At 39.0% G+C, this 10,920-nt stretch overlaps 1 protein-coding gene across 1 annotated transcript; it reads right to left on the bottom strand.

Moving 5' to 3' along the window:
- Positions 1-4,244: 4,244 nt before the first annotated feature.
- Positions 4,245-10,671, bottom strand: RFXAP (regulatory factor X associated protein). Its single transcript, XM_081046412.1, has 3 exons — positions 9,910-10,671; positions 7,583-7,690; positions 4,245-5,692 (listed from the first exon to the last, which is right to left on the bottom strand). The coding sequence occupies exons 1-3, from the start codon at positions 10,390-10,392 to the stop codon at positions 5,582-5,584; spliced, it is 702 nt and encodes a 233-aa protein (XP_080902538.1). The 5' UTR covers positions 10,393-10,671; the 3' UTR covers positions 4,245-5,581.
- Between the last annotated feature and the right edge of the window lie 249 nt (positions 10,672-10,920).

The raw sequence follows: 10,920 nt of genomic DNA, 5'->3' as shown, positions 1-10,920 counted from the left end.
AAGAGTAGACTAAGTGCTGGCGTCGGTGCATAGCTTCCCAAGGGGAGTACTTTGAAGGTGACCATAGTGATATTCAGCAATGAGGTTTGGAGCACTTTTCCTAGGATGAGTTCGCTAACTTAATTGTCCGACATTGTATCGTTATATAAAATTGTATACATGTGTGCATGAAGAAAGTTGAAAAAATTAGCATTTACTGAAGTGCCTCCTGTGCTCAAAACTACACGCTTAAAGCTGTCAGCTTCCACTTGAGCAGCAACATTCTACTGTGGCAAAAGCATCATTTATGGAGATAGAAGATTTAGGTTCAAGTCGTGGCTCTGCCTCTAACAGCAATGCCTGGTTTATAAATCACTTCTCTGAGTTTCTTTCCTCATCCAGAAACAGGGACACTAACACTTGCCTGGCCGTGTTTTGAGGTTCAAATGAATGAGCACATAGGAAAATGCTTTCTAGAGGAACATAATTATGGTTGGTTTAAATAAACTTTTGTATTTTAAAACATTCCAAACCTCAAGGCTTAATACACAAAGGCTTTCTTCTTACGGCCCAATGATGTTGTGGCCGTAGTCCAATGAAAGCTCACGTTCAAAGCGCACTGGCCTTACCATGATCACTGAGAGGGATCAGCTTACAACTGTGTACAGGAAGTAACAGCAATCAGAGGCCTGGATTCAAGGCCAGTAGCTGTGCCATCCTGAGCAAACGACTTCGCCTCTGCGCGGCCTCCCTCTGCTCCTATCAAATAAGTGTGGTACGTACTCGTACACTGCGTACACAAGTATGTGTGTATGCAGAACTGTTTTGAAAGTTATAAAGTGCTAGAAAATTGGTATCATTTTTGTCATGTTGTCTTTAGATTACGCTTTCTTCACGCACCTCCAGTAGAGAAGTAAATATTTTGGGCCTCAGAATAGGTGATAAGAAACTCCAGAAAGGAAATCGCACTGTAAGTTAAGTGCTACATATATGGAAATAAAGATTCATTAATAAAAACATATTTCTTCCCATAAACTGAAATAGAAAGCAAAGGAAAAAGCATAGACTGTCTACTCTTCTCAATTTGTAACAAGATTTCAATTTGTAGTTAGGGAAACATTTTTGAAAAGGTCATACATGCATGGTAAAAATTCAACCAGTACAAAGAATTAGATAAAAGATGGTCTCCCAACCACTGAGCTCCCCGTTTTCCTAACCCATGCCACCAGTACCCCAATTTTCCTTTATGGAAGCAACTTTCAATTTTGTATATAAGCATGTATGCATGTACTTTATATATCATTTTTGATAACATTAGTTATGATCCTTTGTATTTGCCTATTTATAAGTAAGTCTTGAACTATAGTCCACTTATAATTTTTGGCCAATGATGCCTTTGATGGATACTTCATTTGAGGGCCACCTGGTTGTCTCCTTTTTCTTCATGGTAGTTTGGATTAACTACTCCTGAGGCAAAACATCTTTTAAATAGTTTTCTTTCTTTCCTTTTCCTTTTTTTAAATCAATTTTTAGCAAGTTTTTGCAATACTCTAGAGCTGCTTGCTGGTCGATAAGCTGAAGCAAAATCTTTGGGTTTCTTCCTGAAGTGAGCCATTCCAGAGTGATTTTTTCTGTCATTAAATCCAACAGGCTTGTTTATTCACTCCCTCCAAATCACACTCGTAAGTGTAAGCCTGGGAATAGTTTTATAACTGAGAATTTCAAAGACTTTGATTTACATGCTGTTGTAGAGTTTAATAAAGATTGGGGCAGTCGCTAATTCATTGTAATGAGAACCATTAGTTTTCTAGCTCAAATATATCGTGCTCTCTCATCCTCCCTACACTTGGTCTATCTACAGTGCCTTCGAAAACTCTATGCCATTAACCTTATTTCTTTTCTGCTAGAACTCCATCTTCTCGTACTGAAAGTACTCTCTCAAATGCATCCTAACTTCCTCTTCTTCTTCTGCCACTAATGAATCTGAGCTCAAGCTTGCAATCTACCTTTTCTACTACTATGGCTGGTTGAGCCCTGTGAAATAGTGTCACATAACTGCAGGTTGTCATTATAGAGTCCTGGTTTCCAGAAGGCCAAATCTTTAATACCACTCGCCAATCCTTTTACCTATAGTATTATTTAGGAACAGGTTTCGCTGGATGTAGCAGGGACATCATCATAATTATGGCAGACACAAGATATATTCTCTCTCTCTCTCTCTCTCTCTCTCAAAGTAGTCCAAAAACGGGGTCGCAGGCTACGATGGTGGCTGTGCTCCCTGAGGCCATCCAAGCACACAGGATCCTTCTATCTCATCCCACTTTCCCCAGTGAACTACCTTCATTTGGCCTACAGATGATCTGCTGCTTTGACATATTCCACGCAGGAGGATGAAGGAAAAGGGGAAATAAGGTGTCTGCTCCCTTTTTCAGGGCACCAGTTGGAAGGTGCCCATATCATTTCTGCTCACGTCCCATTGGTTATAACCTACTCTTGTGGCCACACCCAGCTACAAGGGCAGCTGACAAATAATCCTACCTAAATTTTTAAAACATTGAAATAAAAAATATATACTGAAAAGTGCAAAAATCAGAAATGTATAGGTTTCTGAATTTTCATTAACACAACGCACATTCAGAACCAGCATCCAGTCCAAGAACAGGTATTACCAGAACCCCAGAATCCTCCTTTTAGGCTCTACACCCTTCCAAGGGTGACCACTCCTCTGTGTTCTAACAATAAGCTTCACCTGCTTTTGTACTTCATCTAAATACAATCACCCACAAATCGTTTGTCTCTGGATTCACTGGCATGATCTTATGTGAGAATCAGCTATATTGTTGTGCAGCTATGTATGTTCCCAACCAAAAATCCTATTACTATGAAAAAAGAGAAAAACGGTATTAGGGGACTATTAGCAGGTTACTAGCTACTAGCTTTTTGTCTTATTGACTTCAGTGTATCTTCCTAATTGTTCCCTTTTTCTTGAAGCCTTTTATTACAACTCCCCCACTCTGTATCAGCAGATAACTTGCTGGAAAATGGAATCTGAGAATTCCTTTCTGTTCTTATTACTATAAATACACTGCAGCTATACTTACGATCCCTCCTTCCCTCTCGCCTCATGTGAACTAGCACAGCATCACTTCTGCCATATTCTGTGAAAACAGTCACAGGGCCTGCCCAGATTCACGGGGATAGAAAACAAAATCCAGTTCTTAATTGGCCACATCATCTAAGAGCATGTGGGGCGTGAGACTCTGTTGTGGCCATCTTTGGAAAGTGCAGTCTACCACACCTAGTTTGAAAGCATTTAGACAGCTTTTTAATTCAAAAAGTATCATATACAGAGCTATGAGAAATTATAATAAATTGTGGTTTTAAGCCACTAAATTTTGGGATGAATTATTATGCAGCAATAACTGTTCAGCTAAGTGTATTGGTTACCTACTGTCTCAAGAATGCCGCGTAACAAACCTCCCCAAAACTCTAGCTTACAATCATGAGCACCTAATATTGCTCACAAGTCCACCAGTCAGCTGGGTGGTTCTGCCAATCTAGCTAGGCCTGGATGATGCCAGTTGGGATCAAATGTATTGACATACAGTCAGCTGGCAGGCTGGCTAGGGGATAGCTAGTCTATCTTGGCTTCATTCACATGTCTGGCTATTGACTGGCTAATGGCTGGTACAACAGAGGTGACTGGGCCACATCCAGCAGGCTGGGCTGGGCTGGGCTTGTTACCATGGTGGCAGGTTAGAGTTCTAAAACAACAAGTTGGAAGTGATCAAAACCTTTGGAAGTCTACCCAGAACCAGCATAATATTATTTCCTCTGTATTCTATTGGCCAAAATAAGTCACATGGTCAGTCCTCCAGATATAAGAGGTAGGTAAATAAATGCAACCTCTTGGTAGGAGGAATGACAAAGACACATTGCAAAAATCATGAATACATGGAGGGATAAAAAATTGGGGACACACTGCAATAAATTTACCCCAAATAAATAAAACCTTATTGTTTTATTGATACATAAAAATTCAATATCTTTTAATTCAGCTCTCACTGGCCTATTACTTTCCCATTCCTCCCCTTCCATTTGAAGGACAGTGGATATTTTTTGCCATAAAAGTTAATTTACACTCTAGGGATTCATAAAGCTCCTAACACCATAAGAGAACAAATAAAAGTTAATAACAAATGTAAATGAATTCCTCTGCATCCAGTGTGAAGCAACTACAGAATAGAATAAGTAACCAAACAATTCAAAGGTCAACAAGTTGACTTTAATGAGTAATTTTGGTATATGCATTTTTGCACACATATGAAGGTATAAAATACACATAAAAATGAACAAAAAGATTCTCTTTTTAAGTACTTCTTAGGAACAGCTGTGACTAAGTTTAACTTGATTTATGTGTTTCAGAGCTTAAATACCAAGAAACTAACAAATTTTTGCAGTTAAATTTCTGACACATACATTTATTGTCCTAACATTGGAAATACTTTGATTTATTACTTTTATTGGTAGGCTTGACTCTTAAAAGTTTTTCTAGGAGAAAATAAAAGACAAAAATATCCAATAAGATTATCTATTATTCTTTGAACATTACTTAGGAATATCATCATCTTAAAATAGCTCAATTTTGACAAAATGTTGGAGTTATAGTCTTACTTTCGGGATCTCTTTTTGAAGAAGAAATGAGTATTAAAAAAATAATTTTGTCCTGGCAGTGGTGGGATGAGATACACACTGTACTGTTCACAAATTCAACACACAAGAGTGTCTGCTTTCAAAGAGATGAACACTAACAGGTAATATGAAGCAGAGAAGCCAACGTTAGGAGATGCGTTCATCCCGGTGTACCTAGTCAATCCCTTTCTCAGGTTTTACCAGCACATCTCTGAAGAGATGCACACCCTCATTTCACAGATATTTAGCAATTTAACTTTCCCTATAGATATAAAGTATGCTTACCTCTTCGACAGCTCCAGTCTTAACTGCAAGGAAAAGGTTATTAGGAAAACCCAATTCTAAGGGTCCCAACTACATTTTACCGAAGTAGCTACCAGTGTTTCTTAAGAGGAATGTTACTGACATTGTGAGTAAGATAATTCTTAGTTGTGTGGGACCATTCCAGAAACTGCAGAAATTTAGTGTTTCTGGCCATTCAATGAAAGCCAGCAGTTTTCACGGTCACGGTGACAACCAAAAAACATACTCATACATTTCCAACTGTCCCAAGATGAGATAACCACTGAGCTAGACGATCCAAGATTAATATCTATGAACTTCGTGACTTCCACAGAAAGTAACTGCTTCATTACCTTCAGTAACAATGACTGAAGAACATTTTGTTTAAAATACATTGTAATTAAATGTTATTTTGGAAAGATAAGCTGATTTCTTCAAATTCGTGATCTGAAAGGACCAGACGCACAAAGTGCAATACTTACGTATTTATCCCCAAATGCACACATACATTTACAGAAAAAAGTTTATGTTCTACTGGCATATCTTTGCCCACTTATCTTTAGTATAAAAATATGTTCATCTACTACAATAAAATAAAAAAACATGTAGTTCTTCTTAATAAATTCCCTCACACTGATGTTCCTGGAAACTGCTGCTGTCTTTGCTCCAAAACTTGCTGATTTAATAGTTGTTGTTGTTTCTGTAAAAACTGCACCACTTCTGGACTTCTTAGTAATGACTTAAAAAGAAAAAACACACAAATGTATTTATTAATAGCATTATTCTTAGGGGATTAGATTGTACTCATGCTATGAAATTACTCTGAAGTGTCACTCACACAAGACACAGTATGCTTAGAAAATAAAACACGTCTAAACTGAATTTATATTGATGCACTGCGATTAAGTTGTTAACTAATAAAATTGGATGCTATACATCAGCATACTAGAACACCAAAATAATGGGTGAAACCTGATCTTACCGGTGACTTGGAACACAAAGGAAATGCTTTATGCTATATGCCAGTATATATACTCTCTATGAAACATAGAGCAAACAGCCAAGAATAGCAATGGCCCAGGATTACAGACAGATAAAAAAGGAAATGAAAAGGGGCCCTATGTGAAAATGGCAGTTAAACGCCACTTTGAGAATACATTTACGACTAGTACTGGAACTCAAGTTTTTCTCATTAGCCTACTAAGTCTTTCTGAAGAAACTAAAAATTGTGTGTGTGTGTGTGTATACATAGGTACTTCACCAAAATTTCAGAAAAGAATACAACTGCTTTAAAATCGCAATGCCTAAAATCCCAATCCCAGAAAAGAATACAACTGCTTTAAAATCCCAATCCCAATACGTGTACATCCCAAATGTACACGTATCATTTTTAAATATAATTGTAATCCTATAACAAATGTTAATAGACTATGGGTAATATGTTTTCTGTTACAATAATATACATATAAAAATTGATGAAGAAAAAAACTGACTCCAATTAACTTAAAAAGACAAACTGGATAAAATGGAAATTCTATCATTAAATACCGATTTTAAAATTTAACATTATATAATAGCATAGTATAATTTCTAGCTATTTAATAGTTTTGTTTAAAACTTATTTTTAAAAATTGCCCAACATTCTATTAACTCATCTTAATTGTTATGAAAATTGTTTCCTCAGCAATCTATATTTTGTATAATAAAAATAAAAACCATATTAACCATCGTTCTTTTAAATTTGTTACAAATATTTTTTCTATATGCTATTTTTTTAATCCTGTTATTTTGAAGTATGCATTTTTATTTTTACCATTTTTGACTTTAAGATTCATTTTTATGTAGTCAAATTAATGATATTTTCTTTGAAATTTTGTCTATTACTTTTATTTATTTTTGTAATTATTATTTTTCAATTACAGTTGACATTCCATATTATATTAGTTTCAGATATAGAGTATAGTGGTTAGACACTTACATAATTCACGAAGTGATTCCCTTATCAGTCTAGTACCCACCTGGCAACCATACATAGTTGTTACAATATTATTGACTATATTCCTTATGCTGTACTTTATATCCCCATGACTAATTTGTACTTTTTGTCTATTTTTTCAAATTACAAACTTCTCATTCCAGATTTTTGAGATAAAATCACAATTCTATTTTTTTAATTTTAAAAATCTTTACCAGTTATTTATTTTGATGTATAGGGTGACATAACAAGCTAAATTTTTTTTGTCCTCAAATTATTACCCAATTATTCTAGTATTTACTGAAAAATCTTCCTTTCTTGAGTTCTAATATCAAATTTATAATAGAGATCCTTATTCAATACTGGTCTCATTATACCTCAATACCATTAAAGCATTATTTCACAAACCCCAAAATTCAGTACAATGAGAGTCTGTTTTAAAAATCTCATCTTGCTCAGACACAGTAAAGATACAGTATTAGAAGTGTTCCTGCTCATATAGTCTCGGGAGAGCATTAGGAGATTCCAGAGTGTATTGGCAGAGGCACAATTCAATTCTGATGGCCAGTTTAACAAATTTCAAAAAAACTAAATAGTTCCATTTAAACAAACAACTTTTGTTAATAGATTTGTAACTACTTTTCAGATACTTACCAGTCTTTTTTGGTTTAACACTTGTTCTAAAAGAGTAGGTTTTGCAGGACGATCGCCAAAAGATCCGGTTCTTTGTTTTACAATGGAGAGTATGTTATCAGCACTTTCCTGGGATAAATAAAAATGCAAATAGGATTAAGAGTTAACATAACACAATAATCCATCACTATAACCATTTCAGTGATGTAATGAACAGGTCTTTGCTTCTCTTTCTTCTTGTCCAGTCCATATGGGACTTTGAGAAAGTTCCTCATTAAGCCATAGACAAAGTGTTGGCAGTTAATTTTATGTGACACTCTTCCCTCTCCCTCCAGGATTTCCAACCTAGGATCTTCAGTCTCTTGCAGTCTTAAAATCAGTAGTGAGGCAGAGGTGACGGTGGTGGGGAGCAAACACGGTATGCAAAATTAAATACCTACATGTGTGCATTTTTCTGGGAAAAAGGTTCATTGGGTTTCATAAAATTCTCAAAGGGGTCCTTTTACGCTAAACGGATTAAGACTCAATGGGATAATAAGGAATGAGAAGTCACTCAGAACCTAATCAGTGTGAACTAAATGTGACATGTTGGTGACTGCAAATGTTAGAAATATTTAGAGCATTACATTTGTAAACAGTTACGAAGTCTAAAATTTGAGCAGTAAGGCACCTGTACAAGTCCAGCTGAAAACTAAGAAATTTAGACTTTCAAAATACATGCTAGGTAGGACAGCTTTCAGTTTTAAAAATTACTGTATTTAGCAGTGTATTATGCGCACCTTTTTGCCCAAATATGTGAGGGAAAAATAAGGATGTGCATTATGCATTGGTTGTACTAATTCTGTATCTATTAGGTTGGTGCAAAAATAATTGCGTTTAAAAGGTTAAAAATTGCAAAACCCGCAATTACTTTTGCACCAACCTAATATACAAATGTTTTTAATTCTTTTACTTATGATTATGAGTTAAAAGTGTAGATCTAGAAATCAATAATGATTTCCGTATGCAAAATAATACCCTGGGATACAATAATCAGTTTTGTTGAACTTACAACGAACTTGCAAAGACGAAGAGTTCTTGGCCTTCTACGATGCGTAAATATCATAAATTTGTTACCAGTACATAAAATTTCTTGTACCTTGTACCTGTTCTTGTGTTTTGTAATCATTTGTTATATAAAATTTCTTGCACCATAATGTTTAAAAAATGCTAAAATTCCTTTATAATACAAAAAACAAGTACCGAAATGTAAACAAAATTTGAATTAAAAAATTAAAACGAAAGATTTTTTTCCCCTGAAAGTTTGGGCTAAAAACATGGGTGCGCATTATGCACAGAAGCGCATCATAAACAATGTTTAAAAAACGATGAACATGGCAAAATACGGTATTTTCTGGATCACTTTGAACAAAATTCAATTTTTCTCTGCACTGAAAGATGATAGCTTTTATTAAAAGGAGAGAAACACACAAGATGAAATATCTGCTTATCAAACACCACCACTAATAACGACAATAATGGCTAAGGCTTATTATTGACTTTCATCACCTGCTGGACGCTGTGTGAACACTTAATATGGAATACCTTACATATTCACAGTAACATTATGAATGGGTATTTGAATATCCGTTTTACAGATGAAAAAGCTGAAGCTTAAAAGAGTTAAATCACCCGTTCAAGGCCACACAGCCAACAAATGATAGAATGGACATTTGCAGTCAGAAGTCTACTGCAGAGTACTGGCTTCAACACAGTTCAAATCAAACAATCTAAAAGTCTTCTGAGGCTTACACCCCATTGTTATTCAGTTCTTTCACAAAAGGGTACTGAGAACAGGGTACTACGAATAGGGATACTGAGAACAAGGTGTTGAGTGCGGGAGTACCGAGAACAGGGGACTAAGCATGGGTTTCCTGAGAACAGCGTTCTACGCACAGGGTATTAAGTATAAGGGTCCTGGGAACTGGGTACTAAGAACTGGGATACTCAAAACAGGATACTGAAATACGGTAGTGAAAACACAGACTACCATCTCCAAAGCACTAATTTCATCTAGGTTCCTAAGTCTCTTTACCTGCTTTCGAAGTGACAGCTCCGAGCTGTAACATCATTTTCACTGAAATGTATTCCTCTCTCACAGGGGTGCAACAGAACTGTTAAGGCTTTGCACACGTTTGTATAAACTTTAATTTAGGACAAGCACTCTCTAACTCGCAGCCTCCAGTCCAGCCACAGCAACCTGGCCCACCTGGCGGCCGGCGGGCAGGGCCTGGAAACGCTGCTGGAACAAGAGTGACGTTCCTTCTCCCCACCTGTCACTCCCCGAGACCCCAGCCCAGGTCTCATACCTCCAGTTTGACGTTTCCCACGCCGCCAGCCGGAGCGGTGCCGCCGCAGTTCAGCGCCTGATCGCTTTTCTTCTTTTTGTACTTGTCTTTGTACATCTTGTTGCGGTGCTTCTTGCACATCCACGGCTTGCGCTGCTTGGCCACCTGGCTCGTGGTCTCGCTGCAGCCCTCGTAGGTGCACGTCTTGCTCAGGCCGCCCCCACCGCTGCCCCGTCTCCGGGCGCCCCCGCTGCTGCCCTCGCCGCCGGAATGGGTCTCTTCGTCCTCCAAGTCCTCCAAACTAGCTGTGCTCTCGCCTCCCCCCGGGGGGTCGGAGGTGTCCAGCAGGTCGGCCTCGTCCTCCCCCACCTCGTCCTCGCCATCGCCCGCCACTTCACACAGGTATCGAACAGGCTTGCCCGCTCCGGCGCTGCAGCCCAGGGCCGGCGCCTGCCTCAGGACGCCGTCGGCAGCAGCCTCGTCCTGCCCCCCACAGGGGTGCATCACCAGCAGGGTGAACTGCGAGGCCGGGGCCGGGACGTGGGCTGGAGCCAGGGCTGGGCCCGGAGCGGCGGCGGGGGCCCCGGGGCAGAGCGCGCCGCTGGCGGCGCCCGGCCCCGCCCCCTCCACGACCGCCTGCCCCTCCGTGCTGCTGAGACCTGGCGGGGGTCCACGACCCCGGCTTTTCAGTATCCGCCGGGCTCAACGGAACTTCGCAAATCAATGACCCAAAACGCGCGAGAGGTAAAGGTGCCGGCTCCCTGGAAGCCCCGCGACTGCGCCTGCGCGGCCGCCACCGACTGCGCGGTAGCGTCCTGACGCCTGGTGCCTGTCAGGGAGCCCGGCGTCTCTAAGGGGCGGGGCTGCGCGGCCACCCGCGGGACTGACTGCGCAAGTGCAGTCCTGTGACAGGTCCTCTGACCTCGGAGGTAAGTCGTAAGTAACCTTTTCCATTAAATACAGTGAAAATGTCAGAAAAAGAACATTGACTGACAAAAGTTTAGAAAACAATCAATGAGCTGTCTTTTCTAC

The sequence above is a fragment of the Rhinolophus hipposideros genome (genome assembly GCF_964194185.1).
Source record: "Rhinolophus hipposideros genome assembly, chromosome: 4".
In the NCBI taxonomy this organism is placed as follows: Eukaryota; Metazoa; Chordata; class Mammalia; order Chiroptera; family Rhinolophidae; genus Rhinolophus; species Rhinolophus hipposideros.
This window is presented reverse-complemented; position numbering and strand designations above follow the sequence as displayed.

Bases quoted from the DNA above. Each gene is read 5' to 3' on its own strand.
- RFXAP (XM_081046412.1), bottom strand. From the start codon at position 10,392: ATGCACCCCTGTGGGGGGCAGGACGAGGCTGCTGCCGACGGCGTCCTG. The intron at 7,691-9,909 runs GTATGAGACCTG...TATTTATCCCAG, and splicing joins TGGGAAACGTCAAACTGGAG to GAAAGTGCTGATAACATACT. The intron at 5,693-7,582 runs GTAAGTATCTGA...TTTCTTTTTAAG, and splicing joins TGTTAAACCAAAAAAGACTG to TCATTACTAAGAAGTCCAGA.